General features: G+C 37.5%; 1 protein-coding gene across 9 annotated transcripts in view; it reads left to right on the top strand.

The window, feature by feature from the left end:
- The window catches only part of RAD17 (RAD17 checkpoint clamp loader component), an 84,956-nt gene that overhangs the window by 39,838 nt on the left and 24,215 nt on the right, over positions 1–20,903 (top strand). For 4 of the 9 annotated variants that reach the window (XM_055252996.2, XM_063623179.1, XM_055252994.2 and 1 more), the window contains 10 exons: positions 443–546; positions 2,792–3,049; positions 3,587–3,670; positions 10,703–10,859; positions 13,637–13,773; positions 14,883–14,935; positions 15,020–15,145; positions 15,238–15,307; positions 17,855–17,966; positions 20,652–20,834. In XM_055252996.2, the coding sequence (XP_055108971.2) occupies positions 505–546; positions 2,792–3,049; positions 3,587–3,670; positions 10,703–10,859; positions 13,637–13,773; positions 14,883–14,935; positions 15,020–15,145; positions 15,238–15,307; positions 17,855–17,966; positions 20,652–20,834 (1,222 nt within the window). In that variant the 5' untranslated portion in view covers positions 443–504. Of the gene's footprint in view, positions 1–15; positions 153–442; positions 547–1,023; positions 1,208–1,771; positions 1,887–2,791; positions 3,050–3,586; positions 3,671–10,702; positions 10,860–13,636; positions 13,774–14,882; positions 14,936–15,019; positions 15,146–15,237; positions 15,308–17,854; positions 17,967–20,651; positions 20,835–20,903 lie in introns of those variants that run through there. The other 5 variants (XM_055252990.2, XM_063623178.1, XM_055252997.2 and 2 more) reach the window with 4 other exon arrangements.

The following is a 20,903-nucleotide window of genomic DNA, read 5'->3' as shown; positions in this document are numbered from 1 at the left end:
ATTCTTCGTCCACAGCAAGTGAATTCATGGTATTTTACTTTTTTGGGAAATATTGGAAATGAAGAACTGCAACTGTAATTTGAAATAAGGAAAACTTTAATTTTCAGTATAAAAATTGCGCAAATAGAATTGCCTGATTTTAATGACAAAAGGTAAGTACATAGTATGTGTGGTTTTTTCTGTTTTTTTTTTCTAATACATCATTGAGTTCATGTGAAAAACTCCGTTTGTAACACCACAAGTAGATTATTTGATACAGTTATAGTCATTAAAATAAAATTATTTTAGAATTTTGATTTCTTGTATCACTTAAATTTACTGTTCTTTTTCACTAGTTCTGGAGCCTTTATTGTGTTGTTGATTATATCAGTATACATTTATTACTATAATTCTGCATTTACAATTTTTCTTCATTTGAGGGCTTCTTTTTTTTTCCCCCTAGGTGAATTATAGTTTAATGTACTACAAGTCTTAAACTACGGATGGGAACTATTACAGTTTATAATGTCAAAAACTTTTCTTAGACCAAAGGTATCTTCCACAAAGGTATGATACACTAGAATGGCCATGTAATAATTGCCTTAAAATAATTATTAATTTTTATATATATTCTTAATAACTTATTACTGCTATCAAAGTAATAGAGCCCAGTATCTATTGTAATTAATGATTTAAGCAAGTCTGGTAGTAAGTTGTGAAACAAGTGTTCTCTAAAAGCACAACCTTAATTTTGAAAAAGTGTTTTACAATCCCAGTCAGAAAGGCTGAAAACATTTGAATGAAAGAACATAGAAGAGCGAAATATGAGTGGTAGTTGGTGTTATAGCTTAACCAAAAGCACTACTTCTTAGAAGTAATGTGATTCAGTGTGTCAGTTCTCAGCAAGGTAGGGGTTAAGGTGGGATGGGGGTCAGACAGTTTCATGCATGCAGGGTAGCTATTTCCATAAGTAGTGGCTCTAAATTTTCTTTGATGTTAAGTAAGTTGCTTAACTTTGCTGTTTATCTTTCTCTTTTTTTTCAGTATATGGGAGTCCACATTTATGTAAGAAATGAAACGATAAAATGTATAAATAATTTGCAAATCAGAATTGCTGTCAAAAGTTTTACTATAATGAAAGATATTTTCATACACTCAAAAATATAGAGGAAAGGGGCCAAAATTATAGTACCAGTCACAATCTTTTGATGAGGACGAAATGAATCAGGTAGCTATGACTGAAATTTTTTCCAGTGGTCTTCCTTTTTTAATCCACTGCCGATAATATTCCTAACTCTCTGTCTTAAAAGAAGAGTGAAGTGTGACTTAGCATTCGTAAAGTATTTATAAGCCCCAAATTGTCTCCCCAAGCCTACTTTCAGCTCCAACTTCTGGTTCGTTTTCTTCAAGAGAGGAACATTGTCTAATAAATATCACACAACTATGATTGAGTATTCTTGAAGGAAATATATAACTTGGTTTCTTTTTGTTAGCCAGGCAGTAGATTCTACAACCAGATCTGAAGCTATATTTTTCTAGATTTATGCTATTAGAGTGTTAAAAAATCTAGTAAAAGTTTCTAATTTCTAATTATTTGTAATTATTAGCTAATAATTTCTAACTATTAGCAAAAAAAAATTTTTTTTTTTGAGACAGGGTCTCACTCTGTTGCCCATGCTGGAGTGCAGTGGGGTGATCATGGTTCACTGCAACCTTGACCTCCCGGGCTCAAGTGATTCTCCCACCTTAGCCCCCCAAGTAGCTGGGAATACAGGTGTGTGCCACCATGCCTGGCTAATTTTTTATTTTTTGTAGAGCTGAGATCTCCCTGTGTTATGCTAGCTGTTCTCAAACTCCTGGGCTCAGCAGTCCTACTGCCTCTGCCTTTGAATGTGCTGAAATTACAGGTGTGAGCCACCACACCCGACCATTCCTAGGCATTTCTGAGTGACAGTTCCCCCTCTGGAAAGCCTGCCTCAATTATAAAAATATTAGTTGCCTCAAACACTGAAGAAAAATATAATCCAGTTGTAATTACAGATTACAACGTTATGATCTTTGGCCTATATCTTCACTAAGTCTTCAAGCTGATACGGATTATTTGGATGTATGAAATGGTTCTTAGTTTGTGCATGTATTAACCTGGCCAAGGCAGATGTGTTATTGCTATTTCTGTTAAAATATTATCATTTGTTTATTTTGTTTTGCTTTTTTTAATAGGTAATTTTAATATGTTTCAATCCTACAGAGAGTCAAAAAAATCATTCTAGTGTTTATGCTGGGAAGGTTACAATTGATAAAAATAAGTTTGTGTTCTTTACTCCTTTAAGGTCAAGTAGACAAGTATGCACTTGCACTTACTGTAAAGTAGAAAAACAACTATTACAGAGAGAGTTTTATTTGAAAAGAGTTAATTTGTAAGATTTTTAGGCCGGGTATGGTGGCTCATACCTTTAATCCCAGCTCTTTGGGAGGCTGATGTGAGAGGATCACTTGAGCCCAAGAATTGTTTGAGACCAGCCTGGGCAACATGGCAAAAACCCATATCTACAAAAAATACAAAAAAATTAGTTGGGCATGGTGGTGCATGCCTATAGTCCCAGTTACTCAAGAGGCTGAGGCTGGAGGATTGCTTGAGCTGAGATTGTACCACTGCACTCCAGCCTGGGTAACAAAGTGAGACCCTGTCTCAAAAAAAAATTTTTTTAAAGGTTATAAATTTATGAATATGTTGTTTCCAGAGTAGTTCAGTTATTTGGGGGAATAGATGGGAGAAAATGTGATTATATTTACATGATTTCTTTTTTTTCAGGTAACAGACTGGGTTGACCCATCGTTTGATGATTTTCTCGAGTGTAGAGGCATCTCTACTATTACTGCCACATCATTAGGTGTGAATAACTCAAGTCATAGAAGAAAAAATGGGCCTTCTACATTAGAAAGTAGCAGATTTCCAGTGAGAAAAAGAGGAAAACTATCTTCCTTAGAACAGATTTATGGTTTAGAAAATTCAAAAGAATATCTGTCTGAAAATGAACCATGGGTGGATAAATATAAACCAGAAACTCAGGTACTGAAAAGCATGCAGACATATCTACATAATTTAATTTCAGGGTGCATAAGGGTGGATGGGAAGCAGAGGGATGTACATTTTCAGATTTTTTACTCATAAGAATCTTTCTAAGTGTTAGAAAAAATTCTGGATTTTTTTATTTTCCAAGGCTCAGATTTTTCTCAATAGTTATTCTAAAGTTGTATGATTAGTTGTCTTAGATTTAATTTAATCCCAACATAGAATTGATCTGTTTAAAAATTTTTGTACTAAATGTAATACTACTCTCTACTGCCTTCTCAAAATGTATTTCTGAATTTTAAAAAATGTTATAACTGCAAATTTGCCAAAATTATCATACAGAGGTATCAACTTAAGAATATAATTTTTCCATAATAGTATAAAAATTCAAGTATAATCAGAAGGATCATTTTATTATATAGACTGTTACTGATTTGCTACTTCTTTTTGTTAATGCTTCGGTTCGTATGTGCTGATGTACCAAAAAATCTTCAGTTAAGAAGTTTTGTTTTAAATTTGAAATTTTTGTTGTAGCATGAACTTGCTGTGCATAAAAAGAAAATTGAAGAAGTTGAAACCTGGTTAAAAGCTCAAGTCTTAGAAAGGCAACCAAAACAGGTAACTAAGAAATGTGTTTTTAAATATTTAACATCAAATATTTTTCTGATTTACAGTGTGTTGTTAGAAGTTAAAGTTTTATGATGATTTTGCTCAAAATAAGTCTAGATCTCCTCCAGTAGAAAGCTCCCTAGTGGGGCATGGTGACTCATGCCTGTAATCCTAGCACTTTGGGAGGCCAAGGCGGGAGGATCACTTGAGCCCAGGAGTTCGAGAGCAGCCTGGGCAACATAGGGAGACTGTCTCTACAGCTAATTAGCTGGGCATTGTGGTGCATGCCTCTGGTCTCAGCTACTTGGGAGGCTGAGGTGGGAGGATCGCCTGAGCCCAGGAGATGGAAGCTGCAGTGAGCTGTGATCACACTAGTACACTCTAGCCTGGGCAACAGAGCAATACCAAAAACCGTAAAAAGCAAAACAAAACAAAAAGTGAAAAAGAAAGCTTCCTGACTTTACTACTTCCAACTTGACTAAAAGACTCAGAGACTTTGAGTTTTTCCCTTTATTTGTAACTTTTTCTTTATGTCTTATTGTTAGCATAAAGAATCAGTAAACCAATTAGGGTACTAGTGTATTTAGCACATCAAATTATCTCAGGCTGAGGAAAGCAGGCAAATTACATGTTAGTTTCTCTACTAAATATAGCCAAAAACAGTCATTATTTATTTTAGACTGATATTTTTTGTTTCACTTCCTTACTGCACAATTACCTTGAACCCCCAAGGTAGAATATTCTCTCCTTCCATCAGTCTCGCTTTTTAAATGTTTTTATTTTGAGATTTTTCAAGCATAAAAGAAAATAGAATAATAAAAATATATATACAGAATATACTCATTGTTTGCCCCTTAAGTATTTTAAAGTAAATTATAAACATTGTGACATTTCAGTTAGACTTTTAGATACTTCAGTATGTCTCTGTGTTTTTTTTAAAAAAACGATTTTCCTAATTAATTATGCATACCATTATTCTCTCTAACAAAATTAACCAGGATGCCCTAATGCTGTCTAATGATCAATTCATATTCACGTTTCTGCATTTGTCCCCAAAATGTCTTTTGTAGCTGGTTTGTTTCAAACAGGATGTAATCAAGGATCACACGTTGCATTTGGTTGTCATATCTCTTAGGCCTTTTTTTTTTCCCTGAATCTAGTAATAGTTTACTAACCCTTTCTTTTCTCCAAGGCACTGACTTATGAAGGAGACCAGGCCGGTTGACTTGTAGAAGTCTCACACTGGATTTGTTAGGTTGTTTCCTCCTAATGATGATTAACTTGTTCTTCTGTCCTGCATTTCCTATAACCTGAAATTTTGAATCAAGGGCTTGATTAGACTCAAGTTGAACATTTTTGCAAGAATAAAAGTCATGTTGTGTGTTGTATAGGGTGTCAAACTGGAAAGTATTTGTGGTTCTCCTGCTGTCTTAAGTTTGGTCACTAGATTAAAGAGATGAAAGTCAAAAATCTTCATTGTAGAGTAACTTCCCCTCACAACTGGCACATAATCCATGGGGAGATACTGTAGCAGCATGTGAGTGCCCAGTTCTCCATCAGTCGTCCACCTAAGTGCTGTAGCTTCAATTTTTCAATCCTTGCCTGAATCACTTATTTTATTAGAGTTGTACAATAGTGACTTTCTTATAGTTCTGTTATTTCTACAGTTATTACTGGCATTTTTCTACAAAGAAAAGTTTGCCATCACTAGCTAGGGTTGTTTAGTTACCTTGAAATACATTTTCAACTAGAAAGGCAGGATAAGTTTTGTATCTTTTCCTTTTTTAAAAAATAGACTTTTATTTTTGGAGCAGTTATAGGTTCACAGCCAAATTGGGTAGAAGGTACAGAGATGTCTCACATATCCCCTGCCCCCACACATGCATAGCCTTCTCCTGTTACTAACCTTCCCTCACCAGAGTAGTACATTTGTTAAAACTGATGAACCTACGTTGACACATCACTAACACCCAGAGTCCATTGTTTACATTAGGTCTTTCCTTAAGTTTTCGACCTTGAGATGAAGGAGTTGGTGTTTTAGTTGCTTTGATGGTAACAGATCCTTCTCTTTTTTTTTCGAGAGAGAGTCTTGCTTTGTCACACAGGCGAGAGTGCAGTGGCATGATCTTGGCTCACTGCAACCTCTGCCTCCTGGGTTCAAGCGATTCTCCTACCTCAGCCTCCCGAGTAGCTGTTATTACAGGCATTCGCCACCACACCCAGCTAATTTTTGTATTTTTAATAGAGACAGGGTTTCACCATGTTGGCCAGGCTGGTCTTAAACTCCTGACCTCAGGTAATCTACCTGCCTCGGCTTCCCTAAGTGCTGGGATTGAAGGTGTGAGTCATCACACCTAGCCAATCCTTCTCTCTTGAACCAGGCTCCTTTCTTTCTGGCCTGTGGATCTAAACCTTTTGGTTTAGGGATAAGATCATGAATTTAAGATGGATTTTCAGTGTCAGCATTGGTATTCCTCTGATGTTTCATGGAAATCTCATCTCTCGTTTCCGAATACAGATTTTTGGGCAGTCTATCTGACACACCTCTTATATCCAAGCTTTTTCTTATTGATTTGTTTTTGGTCAGCTCAGCTAATAGTTTTTATTTTTCAGTGTCCATTGTGTTTTCTCACTTAACAATACTCTGTCAGTATAAACATTATCATGTCATAAACCTACATTGGTGTTACTATTATTATTCTACCAGTTGGATAAACTTAGGTATATATGTACATATATATATGTGTGTGTGTGTGTATATATATATATACGTATATACGTATATATGTATTGGGAAAAGTATTTTCTTTATGGTTTCAAAAGTTTTCCCCCTAAGGAGTTGGACTTTAATCATATACTCTATTTGTTTATTTAATTTTTTAGAGACAAGGTCTTGCTAGAGACGATTGCCTAAACTGGATTGCAGAGGTGCTGTCATAGCTCACTACAGCCTTGAACTCCTGGGCTCAAGCAGTCCTCCCACCTCAGCTTCCTGAGTAGCTGAGGACTACAAGCGTGTGCCACCACATCTGGCTAATTTAAAAAAAAATTTTTTTGTAGACATGGGGTCTTATGGTGTTGCGCACACGGGTCTTGAATTCCTGGCCTCAAGTAGACCTCCCACATTGGCATCCCACAGTGTCAGAATTAATAGGCATGAGCCACACCATGCCTGGCCCAAATCACTTACCCTTTATTTTACAGAAGTTTCAGTGATGTCAGTAATTAGAAAACGTCTTTATTCAAAAAAATTGGTAAGATCTAGATTTATCAATGGGCAAACTAAATTTACTTTTCAAAATTTATTTTAAATATAATATACCAAATATTTGCAGAGTTTAGTTTTTCAGGACAGCTTCTTTCCTTCAAAATTCAGTAAAACTCTGTTACAGTGTAGACATATGGGATTAACAAAATTCTTCACGTTATAATGTCCTGATAAGAAACTACCTCCTAGTTCTCTTACTGGAAGGGAAACTTGCTATGTGGCTATACCCAGTCTGTCAGAAAACAGGCACTTAAGTATATTATTACATGAGAAAAATGTATAATACCTGTGCATAGGCCTCTTTTTCTTTGTAAAGAAGTGATCTGTCTGGTATTGTAGTTCTCATTATTCAAGGTAGTTATGTTCTGTAAAGTTGCTGAATTAGCAAATACTGAACCATTATTTCTAAGAAAAACACTAAATTAGGTTTTTGCAAACCTCTGGTAATATTTTTGTCAACCCATCAATATATAGCCTTGTTTTATATGTGTTTTTATTTAAAGTTATTTAATGTTCAGTCATGCTTCAATTACTGATGGGGATACATTCTGGGAACAATGTGTCATTAGGTGACTTCATTTTTGTGAGAATATCATAGAGTGTACTTAGACAAACCTCCACCTAGGCTATATGGTATAGCCTCTTGCTGCTATGCTACAAACTTGTATAGCTTGTTACTGTATTGAATACTGTAGGCAATTATAACACAGTGGGAACTATATGTGTAAATAAACTATATGTGTAAATAAACATACCTAAAGCGTACCATTAAAAAGTACAGTAAAAAGGCCCCGGCCCTGAACTTGGTGGCTCAGGCCTATAATCCCAGCACTTTGGGAGGTCGAGGTGGGTGGATTACCTGAGGTCAGGAATTCGACACCAGCCTGGCCAACATGGTGAAACCCCATCTCTACTAAAAATACAAAAATTAGCCAGGCATGGTGATGTGTGCCTGTAGTCCCAGCTATATGAGAGGCACAAGAATCACTTGAAACCGGATGACGGAAGTTGCAGCGAGCTGAGATCGTGCCACTGCACCCCAGCCTGGGCAACAGAACAGAGACTTTGTCTCAAAAAAAAAAAAAAGTTTGGTAAAAACATGGTTATAAAAGATAAAAAATGCTATTATACATTTATATAGGGAACTTACCATGAATGGAGCCTGGATTGGAAGATGGTTAAGTCAGTGAGTGTGAGTGGTTAGTGACAGTCTGAGGACATTACTGTGCACTATTGTAGACTTTTATAAACATTGTACACTTAGGCTACACTAAACTTAAAAAGTTTTTTATTTAATAAATAACCTTCACTTACTGGAACTTTTTGTAAAGGCCACGTGAAGGACATTATGTAGCATTTTTACTTTATAAACTTCTAGATTCTTTCATAATAACACTTAGCTTAAAACACAAATAAATGGTATGGCTGTACAAAAATATTTTCTGTCTTTATATCTTTATAAACTTTCTTTGTATTAATTTAAAAAAATTTTTTAAGCTTCTTTTAACATTAGAAATGAAGACACAAACACACCTATTAGCCTAGGCCTACACAGGATTAGGATCATTAATAGCACTGTCTTCCGTCTCTACATCTCGTCCACTGGAAGGTCTTCAGAGGCAACAACACGTAAGGAGCTGTCATCTCTTATGACAACAGTGCCTTCTTCTGCAGTACGTCCTGAAGGACTTGCCTGAGGCTGTTTTATAGTTAACTTTTTTTTTTTTTTTTTTGACAGAGTTTCATTCTCGTTGCCCAGGCTGGAGTGCAGTGGCGCGATTTTGGCTCACTGCAACCTCCACCACCCGGGTTCAAGCGATTTTGTTGCCTCAGCCTCCTGAGTAGCTGGGATTATAGGAGTGCACCACCACGCCCGGGTAGTTCTTGTATTTTTAGTAGAGACGGGGTTTCTCCATGTTGGCCAGGCTGGTCTTGAACTCCTGACCTCAGATGATCTGCCTGCTTCGGCCTCCCAAAGTGCTGGGATTATAGGCGTGAGCCACCGTGTCCGGCCAACTTTTTTTTTTTTTAAGAACAAGTAGATTCTAGTAATAAAGATAGGCACTGTAAATACATAAACCAGTAAGATAGTTGTTTATTATAATTATCAAGCATTATGTATTACACATAATGAGATATACATGTAACACTTTTATACAGCACAGTAGGTATGTGTACACCAGCATTACCACAAATGTGAGTGATGTTTTGCATTATTGTTACTAGGAATTTTTCAGCTCCATTATAATTTTATGAGACTACTGTTTATATGTGGTTCATCATTGACTGAAAATTGATTATCTGGCGCATGACTGTATATTGTTGATCCATATAATTTGAACTCATGGTGAACAGCGCTATAAGTCATGCACTGCCCTTTTCAAAAGTGGGGCAGGCTCTCTTTGTCCAAGTACATAGATTCTTATTAAAGGAAAACAAGCAAGAATTATAGCCTACCATTGTATGTAGGAAATCTTTTGATATTTCTGTAGCTTTAACTTTTTTTTTTTTTAAATCAAATTTATGGTGCGAGGGAATGTTACTGGGATCCGTAACCTCTAGTCTCTTGTTAGAGTCCTATCTCTGGTAAATATGTTTCTTTTTTTTCCTTTTTTTTTTTTTTTTTTTTTTTTTTGAGACAGGATCTCACTCTAATGTGCAGGATGGAGTGCAGTGGCACAATCTTGGCTCATTGCAGCCTCCACCTCCCAGGCTCAAGTGATTCTTCCACCTCGGCCTCCTGACCAACTGGGACTATAGGCACACACCACCATGCCCAGCTAATTTTTTGTATTTTTTTTGGTAGAGACAGGGTTTTGCCATGTTGACCAGGCTGGTCTCAAACTCCTGGGCTCAAGGAATCCGCCTGCCTCAGCCTCCCAAAATGCTGGAGCTGCCGTGCTCTTCCCAAATATGTGTCTTAATATGCATTTCTGAAAGAATCTAATAACCAAACTGGGGTCTTTCCATAAGAATATTGTATTTGTATAACAGTAAATTATATCATCCAATGAGATGTCTATATTAAGTATAAATTTTGCTGGGAGCGGTGGCTCACGCCTGTAATCCCACTGCTTTGGGAGGCCATGGCGGGCAAATCACGAGGTCAGGAGATCGAGACCATCCTGGCTAACATGGTGAAACCCTGTCTCTACTAAAAATACAAAAAAATTAGCTGGGCGTTGTGGCGGGCACCTGTAGTCCCAGCTACTCGGGTGGCTGAGGCAGGAGAATGGCATGAACCCAGGAGGCGAAGCTTGCAGTGAGCCGAGATCACGCCACTGCACTCCAGCCTGGGTGAAAGAGCAAGACTCCGTCTCAAAAAAAAAAAAAAAAAGAATAAATTTTATGAGTTCTGGTAACCTCTAAAAATCTTTGTTTCAGACATCACCTCCCTAATTTAGCCAAAGTTTAGTATTTGGCTACTAAATAGTCCTTGGGAGGGACATAATGCAAAAATTGAGAAATTATCAGAAGGGGAATTTAGAGTTGAAGAATTAAGATTCTCTTGTTTCCATATTTGCAGATGTTTTTGTATGGAAAAGAGGGGAAAAAGGCAATTTAAAAAAAAGAAAAAATAAAGCTGGTTTATTCCAGCAAGCATTATTATGAAGTTTAATGTGCTTATTTTTATTTTATTTTATTTTATTTATTATGAAGTTTAATGTGCAAATATTTATAGAAGTAAATAATATTTAGAATGAAAAGTCAGAAATAATATTCTAGCATTCCAATGATTTTGGTTTTTAATTGATATTTGTATTTGATTTTAGGGTGGATCTATTTTATTAATAACAGGTCCTCCTGGATGTGGAAAGACAGCGACCATAAAAATACTATCAAAGGAGTATGGTATTCAAGTACAAGAGTGGGCTAATCCAGTTTTACCAGACTTCCAAAAAGATGATTTCAAGGGGATGTTTAATACTGGTAAGATTTGCTGTGAAGGTAGTGGAAGTAGTGGGGAAAACCTGTGCTTAAGGGAGCTTTCAGATAAAGTTCTATGAGTGCATTTTTTCCCATACATCTCGCTTTCAGAGGGATGGAATTTCACAGACCAGGTGTGATGGCTCTCACATGGGAGGCTGAGGCAGGAGGATTGCTTCAGGCCAGGAGTTAAAGACCAGGCTGGGCAACATACAAAGACCCTTTCAACATACAAAAACCCTGTCTACAAAAATAAAAAAATTAGCTAGGTATAGTGTTGTGCACCTATAGTTCTAACTACTCAAGGGGTGAGGTGTGAGGATCACTTGAGCCCATGAGTTCAAGGTTGCAGTGAGCTATAGTGGTGCCATTGTGCTCCAGCCTGGGCAACAGAATGAGACACTGTCTCAAAAAATAAATAAATAAAAGTTATTTCAGGAGAAGGAAAGAAAGCATGTCTCCAATGGAAGAGAATGGAACTTTTTGAAGATTAAGTCTTAACTTTTGTTAACATATTCTTCTGTTTGCATTATTTATCTACTTTTTTTCTAAGATCTGGCTAGGAGGTTAGACAGTATTAACTAAGATATTTTATTTGTTAAATCAAGCCTTAAGATGTGTTAAAAAGAACTTGCCCCCCAACAAGATAGCTTAGATCAGTAAGTACCTGTTAGAACAATATCAAATGAAAGCAAAAGGCAAAGATGTCTTTGGAATTTGGAAGGAGGCCTTAAGATAACGATTTAAAAATTGATAATAGTAACAATTTTATTTATTTATTTTTATTTTTTTTTGAGACAGAGTCTCACTCTGTCGCCCAGGCTGGAGGAGTGCAACCTCTGCCTCCCAAACTCAAGCTATTCTTATGCCTCAGCCTCCTGAGTAGCTGGGATTAGAGGCATGTGCCACCGCACCCAGCTAGTTTTTGTATTTTTAGTAGAGATGGGGTTTTGCCATGTTAGCCAGGCTGATCTCAGACTCCTGGCCTCAAGCGATCCACCTGCCTCTGGCCTCCCAAAGTACTGGGATTACAGGCGTGAGCTACCATGCGTGGCAGTAGTACCAATTTAAAGATGTAATACGTTATAAGTTCATGCATATGCTTATGTACCTTAGCACTTCATTTTTATCTTTCATAGTTTTCCATATTGCAACTCTAGGTGGTGAAACTAGGGATAGCCAAATCTCCTAGGCCATTTTGAAGGGAAAAGTGTTCTGTAGAAGTATAATTTTATTTTAATGTGGAGTGTTCCTCAAAATCCCTTCTCTGGACTCTTCTTTAATGCACTCCCTTGTGCTGCTAGTATCCCATCCTGCTGGGGCTTTTACTGTTTTCTTTATTATTATTATTACTATTACTGTTTTTTTTTTTTTGAGACGGAGTCTTGCTCTGTTGCCCAGGCTAGAGTGCAGTGGTTTGTCTCACTGCAAGCTCCGCCTCCTGGGTTCAAGCAATTCTCCTGACTCAGCCTCCCAAGTAGCTGAGATTACAGGCACCCACCACCATGCCCGGCTTATTTTTGTATTTTTTAGTAGAGATGGGGTTTCACCATGTTGGTTAGGTTGTTTTCGAACCCCTGACCTCAGGTGATCCAACCACCTCAGCCTCCAAAAGTGCTGGGATTACAGGCGTGAGCCACCACACCCAGCCCGTTATTATTCTTATTTTTTTAAGAGACAAAGTCTCACTATGGTGTCTAGAATGAACTTCTTAAGCGTTTGAGGGATTCTCATGACCCAACCTCTGGAGTAGCTGGGACTACAGACGTGTGTTCCTGCATCTGGCTTTTACTGCTTTCTAAATAGTAGCATTACTTTTGACAGTCTGATAAGCTTTAACTTAAACAGTCTTCAATATGAAACGTGTCTTCAGAGAGCTTCCCTCATTCTCAAGTTCACTAATCAGTTATTCTGTTTTTGTTGTTAAACCTTTATCACTCCAGCCTGACCAACATGGAGAAACCCTGTCTCTACTAAAAATTCAATAATTAGCCAGGCGTGGTGGTGCATTCCTGTAATCCCAGCTACTCAGGAGGTTGAGGCAGCAGAATCACTTGAACCTGGGAGGTGGAGGTTGCAGTGAGCCAAGATTGTGCCACTGCACTCCAGCCTGGGCGACAGAGCGAGATTCCATCTCAAAACAAACAAACAAACCAAACCCTTATCACTGAAGGTAATTCATTTATAGGCTTGAACTCATTTAGAGATTCTTCATTGGGTAGGCCACAGTCATAAATATTTTTACCAATTATATGAATGTTATACTGACAGCTGTGTTCTTAGGTCAGTTAACTCCGTATTACACAGGGTCGCACTCTGTCACCCAGGCTGGAGTGCAGTGACACAATCTTGGCTCACTGCAACCTCCGCCTCCTGGGCTCAAGCTATTACCCCCCCAGCCCCAACCCCTACCTCAGCCCTGCAAGTAGCCAGAACTACAGGCACAAGCCTCCACACCTGGCTAATTTTTGTATTTTTTTGTAGAGACCGGGTTTCACCATGTTGCCCAGGCTGCTCTTGAATTCCTGAGGTCAAACGACCCACCCACCTCGGCCTCCCAAAGTGCTGGGATTACAGGTGTGAGCCACTGCGCCTGGCTACATGTTGACTCTTGTCTTTTGAAAGGAATATCCTATTTTAAATTTAAATGATTTTTCCTAATTAGGAAACAGTCAACAGTATTGTGAGATGCATCAAGTATGTGTGTGTGTACATACAGATGTATAATATTAATGTATATAATTTGTTGAAAATAAAAGTGGTTATGTGTTTCCTTTCAGAATCAAGCTTCCATATGTTTCCCTATCAGTCTCAGATAGCAGTTTTCAAAGAGTTTCTACTAAGAGCGACAAAGTATAACAAGTTACAAATGCTTGGAGATGATCTGAGAACTGATAAGAAGATAATTCTGGTTGAAGTAAGGACAACTTTTAAAATCTTTTTTTTTTTGAGACGGAGTCTTGCTGTGTCACTGTCACCCAGGCTGGAGTGCAGTGGGCGCGATCTCAGCTCACCGCAAGCTCCACCTCCCAGGTTCGCGCCATTCTTCTGCCTCAGCCTCCCGAGTAGCTGGGACTACAGGCACCCGCCACCACACCTGGCTAATTTTTTGTATTTTTTAGTAGAGACGGGGTTTCACCGAGTTAGCCAGGATGGTCTTGATCTCCTGACCTCATGATATGCCCGCCATGGCCTCCCAAAGTGCTGGGATTACAGGCGTGAGCCACCATGCCTAGCCTAAAATCTTTTTTTTTTTTTTTTTGAGACAGAGTCTCACTTTAACCCCTAGGCTGGAGTGCAGTGGTGCGGTCTTGGCTCACTGCAACCTCCGCCTTCTGGGTTGAAACAATTCTCATGCCTCAGCCTCCCCCGAGTAGTAGGGATTACAGGAACCTGCCACCAGGCCGGCCTAATTTTTGTATATTTAGTAGAGATGGAGTTTTGCCACGTTGGCCAGGCTGCTCTCGAACTCCTGACCTCAAGGTAATCTGCCCGCCTTGGCCTCCCGAGTGCTGGGATTACACATGTGAGCCACCACACCCAGCCAACTTTTAAAATCTTGCTGCAGTTATTGACTAAACAATTGTGAGATATATCTTACATGATAACGTTAACTGTCTCTATAGTAGTGATATTGGTAAAGTACAACACAAAGGCTTTGTAATAGTAGAAACCTAATGTCTCTTTTAGTAAACTTGAATGGAATAGCTGTAGGATAAGGAATGTTATAAATTTTAATGATTTAAGTATAGAAAAACAAAAGAGAAATTTGGAAAATTGCTTCCTAGTGAAAATACTGTAACTGGAAAGCAACCCTAAGAAATTTTGTCTAAAAATTGGGATCCCCATTGATGTATATTACTGTTTGGGTTATCATCTATTTCATGTTTCCTTTCATTTCTATGAAAGTTCTGTTTAAAATACATTGAATAAATATATTTTTGCCTATCTCAATAAATATAAATTTGAAAAATAAATTTGCAATGGAATAAATCTATACTATTATTTATTTTTTATTTTCAATAGGATTTACCTAACCAGTTTTATCGGGATTCTCATACTTTACATGAAGTTCTAAGGTAGGTTTCAGTGAAGTATTCTAAAACTCCAAATTAAATGAGAAGTGGCTTAAATTTCAACATTGCTGTATTTTGTTATTTTAGGAAGTATGTGAGGATTGGTCGATGTCCTCTTATATTTATAATCTCGGACAGTCTCAGTGGAGATAATAATCAAAGGTTATTGTTTCCCAAAGAAATTCAGGAAGAGTGTTCTATCTCAAATATTAGGTAAGAAAGAAATTTCTGCTTATAAAGGTCTCATACATATTCTATTTTTAAATTAATCATTTAACTGCTATCTTTCTTTATAAAACTTTTAGTTTCAACCCTGTGGCACCAACAATTATGATGAAATTTCTTAATCGAATAGTGACTATAGAAGCTAACAAGGTAAGTCTCTGATTAATTAAACCTTACTGATAATTATAGAAAGCCTAGCTTAAATAACATTATGTAAACTGAAGGAGTATTATTTTAATTTTTTAGAATTAAAACATTTTATTATACTCATAAGGCATGTCATTTTAGCAAATATAGGAAATACTGATTTTAAAAATCTTTAACATTTTTCTACTATTAAACTTTCACTTTCACATTGAGGTAAATTTTTTCTTTGCTTGGTTTACTGTTCTAAATTGTGTCTATCAGCAAGAAAATGTTTTCTGGCATGTAGGTATGGTAGTTATCAACAATTCAACTCTTCCTGTTGTCCTGTTGTCACTTTTTAATTTTCACATTTTTTTAAATTGTGGTGAAAAACATGTATCATAAAATTTATCATCAACCATTTTCAAAGATACACTTCAGTATTGTAAAGGCTATTTACATTCATATACAGCTGTTGTCACTTTTTTTTTTTTGGAGACAGGGTCTCACTCTTTTGCTCAGACTAGACTACAGTGGCATAATCATGGCTCACTGCAGCCTCGACCTCTTGGGCTCAAGTGTTCCTCCCACTTCAGCCTCCCAAGCAGCTGGGACTACAGGCTGGTACCACCATGCCTGGCTAATTTTTTAATTTTTTTTAGAGACAGGGTCTCCCTGTATTGCCCAGGCTGGTCTTGAATTCCTGGCTTAAGTGATCCTCCCTCCTCGGCCTCTGAAAGTGCTAAGATTTCAGGCATGAACCTCTGTGCCCAGCTTCTTTTCACTTTTAGTACGTCATTTTTTCTATATTTCAAATCAAGATGATGTTAAAAACTGATGGACCTTCTGCTCCCAGCGTCATGGTTTTAGGGAATCCTGTTGGTATAAATCAAGCAAATCTTGCATGAAACATAATTTTTGTTGCACTGCTAGGACCACAGGAACTGAGGGAAATCTCCAAGGGAGAGGTTGTTTTGAGGATTAAACACGTTAGTGTAGAGCACCTAACAATAAATAACAGATATTAATAGTGAAAAATGAGAAACAAACTGAGTCCAATAATATAGGAAGCAATTACTGTGATGAATTATTATGCCATTAGTGTTTTGAAAATATTTAATGGGTCAGGTGCAGTGGCTCCCACCTGTAATCCTAGCACTTTGGGAGGCCGAGGCAGGTGTATCACCTGAGGTCAAGAGTTCGTGACCAGCCTGACCAACAGGCAAAACCCCATCTCTAATAAAAATACAAAAATTAGCCGGGTGTGGTGGCAGGCACCTATAATCCCAGCTACTCAGGAAGCTGAGGCAGGCGAATAGCTTGAACCCAGGGGGTGGAGGTTGCAGGGAGCCGAGATTGTGCTACTTCACTCCAGCCTGGGCAACAAGAGCGAAACTCTGTATCCCAAAAAAAAAAAAAAAAATTACCTGGGCATGGTGGTGTGCTCCTGTAGTCCCAGCTACTCAGAAGCCTAAGACAGGATGATCACTGGAGCCTAGGAGTTTGAGGCTGCAGTGATCTAGATGACATGACTGTAGTCTGTCATGGACAGAGCTAGACCCTGTCTCTAAAAAAACATCTACATTCTCGACTATAAGCATGAGAACTGCAAATTGAGCCATGGTGCATGCCTGTAGTCCCAGCTACAAAGGCTGACAGCAGTGGGAGGATTGGTTGAGCCTAGGAGCTCAAGACCAGCCCAGGTGTGATATAGTAAGACCTTGTGTCAAAACAAAATTTTTTTTTAGTGAATTGATTAGTTCAAGTGACTCTGGTTTAAAAAAGAGGAAGAAATAATTGGTGTAATTGTGGCTTTTTCATCCTCACCAGACTGTATAATGTGTTGAAAACCCTAGTAAAGGAATTTTCATGTAAATTTCATAAATTTGTTAGATTATTTTGTGTATATTTAATTTTATCACATTCTGTTGCATTTTGAGGGTTTTTTTGTGTGTACACATATATGTTGTTATATATCTGTGTGTACGTAGTGAGAAAGAGTAAAAACTTCAAAATACAACCTGGTCAAAGTGAAAAAGTAAAATAATACAGTATTTAATATTTCCTGAAAGTATACCTTAAACTGTAATAAGTCATTGAAGCTTGTACCATTCATAGACCAGTGTTTAGCATGAAGGCTTTTTAGTTTTTTATTATTATTTTAAGATAATTTTTTTTTTCTTGCTCTATTGCCCAGGCTGGAGTGCAGTGGCAAGATCATAGCTCACTGCAGCCTTCATCTCCTGGTCTCAAGTGATCCTGCCATTTCAGCCTCCCAAGTAGCAGGGACTACAGGCGCATGCCACCACGCCCAGCTAATTGTTTTGATTTTTTGTACAGATAAGGTCTTACTACCTTGCCTAGGCTGGTCTCAGACTCCTCAGCTCAAGTGATCCTCCTGCCTCAGCCTCCCAAATTGCTGAGATTATAGGAATGTGCCACCGTGCCCTTTTTAGTATTTAAATTTAAAAGAATCTAATTTACTTTAATTAAGTTTAGAAAATAGGTTGGGGTTTTTTGTTGTTATTTTTAAGAAAATACTTTTTTTTAAATTTAATTTTCTTATTTTAGAATGGAGGAAAAATTACTGTGCCTGACAAAACTTCTCTAGAGTTGCTCTGTCAAGGATGTTCTGGTGATATCAGAAGTGCAATAAACAGCCTCCAGTTTTCTTCTTCAAAAGGTAACTATGGAAGATACAGTCATGTGGCATTATATAGGTGACTGACTTAATTCATTCAATGAAATCAAACATTTTAACTTACATTTGGTCTATACCTATTTATCCTTCTTTATCATTGAGACAGTGGCTTAAAATTAAATATGTGCACATGCATACATACCCTTCTATGAATATGTCGTAGTATATATCCTTGTTTCTGTTTGAGATAGTTTACCTTTCAAAGTTAATTTAGAACGAGATTTCCTGGATAAAAATTCTGCCTCTGCCACTTACCAGTTATATAGGCCTATGCAAGTGACTCTTATCTTTCTGTGCCTCTGTTTTCTCACCTTTTATGTGAGCACTTACCTCTTAGGGTTCTATGAAGAATATGTGAGGTGATACTTATAGAGTGCTTCTTACAGTGCTTGATTCATATTAAGTGTTCAATAAATGGCCAGCCATTAATCAGTTTAATAATACTGTGCTGATGTAGGTTTACTTTTGAAATTATTATTACTTAATTTTGAAACGGAGTCTCGCTCTGCCACCCAGGCTGGAGTGTGGCATGATCTCAGCTCACTGCAAGCTCCGCCTCGCGGGTTCATGCCATTCTCCTGCCTCAGTCTCCTGAGTAGCTGGGACTACAGGCAGCTGCCACCACGCTCAGCTAATTTTTTTGTATTTTTAATTGAGAGAGAGTTTCACCGTCTTAGCCAGGATGGTTGCGATCTCCTGACCTCGTGATCCGCCCGCCTCGGCCTCCCAAAGTGCTGGGATTACAGGCGTGAGCCACTGCATTTGGCCTGAAATTATTTTTATAATAATTTATGAGATATGTTTAATAAATTTATTTCCTGTTAATATTAAAAAGTATAAATTTATGAGATTATGTTTAATAAATTTACTGTTAATATGTAGAAAGATGTTAAAAGATAGTTTCACTAATGACAGTGAGTTACATTTTTACTGTAATGATCATAGTTTACTGCATAGTCCTCCTTCAGAAGGCATTTAGCAGACTACTTAATGCTTAACATTGACAATTGACATCAAAGAGTGGGCCAGGAACTATGTTAGCAATTATGTTTTTTTCATTTAATTCTCATATCAACCTGATGAGATAGACAGTACTTTGATTCAAATCCAGATCCTGTGCTCTTTCTGCTGTTCGAGGTATCTTTTAAGCCATGCACTCTTCAGTTCTAAATAGCAGACTTAAAAATGAAACTTGGGGCAGGCATGGTGACTCATGCCTGAAGCCAACAAGGTGGGTGAATCACTTGAGCCTAGGAGTTTGAAACCAGCCTGGGCAACATAGCAAGACCTTGTCTCTACAAAAAAATTAAGGAAAAAAAATAAAAACCCAAGAAATTTGATCACATGCATATTCATAAATTGGATACTCTCAACATCAATAGAGAGGTTGTTAAACATAGATTGCAGAACCAGACTGCCTGGATTCCAGTCATTCACTCACTGATGACCTTGAGCCAATGACTTCACCTCTTTGTATCTCATTTCATTAACTGTCTAATAATAATTGGTCAGGTGCAGTGGCTCTCACCTGTTATCCCAACATTATAGGAGACTGAGGTGGAAGAAAGCTTCAACCTCAAGAGTCTGATACCAGCCTGGGCAATATAGCGAGGCCTCATCTCTAATTAAAAATATATATATATAGCCAGTATGGTGGTGCATGTAGTCCCGGTTACTTGAGAGGCTGAAGTGGGAGGATCACTTGAGCCTGGAGGTTGAGGCTTCAGTGAGCTATGATTGTGCCACTGTACTCCAGCCTAGGTGATAGAGCTGGACCCTGTGTCAAAAAAAAAAAAAAAAAGGCCAGGCATGGTGGCTCATGCCTGTAATCCCAGCACTTGGGGAGGCCAATTAGTGTGGTTGGGAAGTCGTGACCAGCCTGGCCAACATGGTAAAACCCCATCTCTGCTAAAAATACAAAAATTTAGCCGGGCATACGCCTGTAATCCTAGCTGCTCAGGAGGCTGAGGCAGGAGAATCACTTGAACCCAGGAGGCAGATGTTGTGGTGAGCCGAGATCACACCACTGCACTCCAGTCTGGGCAACAGAGCGAGACTTCATCTTCAAAAAAAAAAAAAAAAAAATTCTCCCTTCACAGGATTGTTATGAAGATTAAATTCATATGTATCACATGCCAAGAACAGTACCTTGCACATAACAAGATGAGAAACCAAGGCGATGTGACTGTACAGGTTGAATATCCTTTATTTGCAATTTTTGGAAATAAAAAGATTGCAGATTTTTTTTAGATTTTGGAATATTTGCATTATACGAATTGAAAATCCCTCATCTGAAAATCTGAAGTACAAAGTGCTCCAATGAGCATTTCCTTTGAGCATCATGTTGGCACTGCAAGTTTCATATTTTGGAGCATTTTGGAGTTTGAATTTTTGGATCAGGAATGTCAGCCTATATTAGAGATTGTGCTATTGTGCATGTGAAAGTTTGAAATCTGCATTATGAAATAACTTTCAGATAATACTTTATTCCATTTTAATGTTAGTAACCCAAAGAGGATTCTGACTCAGTTAATGTCATTTATAATTTTTGTTTATTAGGAAAACATATTTTAATTAGAATATTTAGTGTAACTATATCTGAAGTGTTCTTAGTTTTAATTTTCATATTTTAATTTAAATATTGTCACTTGGATGTATATTATTCAGGAGAAAACAACTTATGGCCAAGGAAAAAAGGAATGTCTTTAAAATCGGATGCTGTGCTGTCAAAATCAAAACGAAGAAAAAAACCTGATAGGGTTTTTGAAAATCTAGAGGTCCAAGCTATTGGTGGCAAAGATGTTTCTCTGTTTCTCTTCAGAGCTTTGGGGAAAATTCTATATTGTAAAAGTAAGAAATTTTTACATTTTTAACATCTGTTGGATATCACATAGTCTTAAAATGGAAATAAAATGTCAC

Source organism: Symphalangus syndactylus, chromosome 18, assembly GCF_028878055.3.
Source record: "Symphalangus syndactylus isolate Jambi chromosome 18, NHGRI_mSymSyn1-v2.1_pri, whole genome shotgun sequence".
NCBI classification, from domain to species: Eukaryota; Metazoa; Chordata; class Mammalia; order Primates; family Hylobatidae; genus Symphalangus; species Symphalangus syndactylus.
Note: the sequence above shows the minus strand (reverse complement) of the source record. Positions and strands in the feature narration are given on the sequence as shown.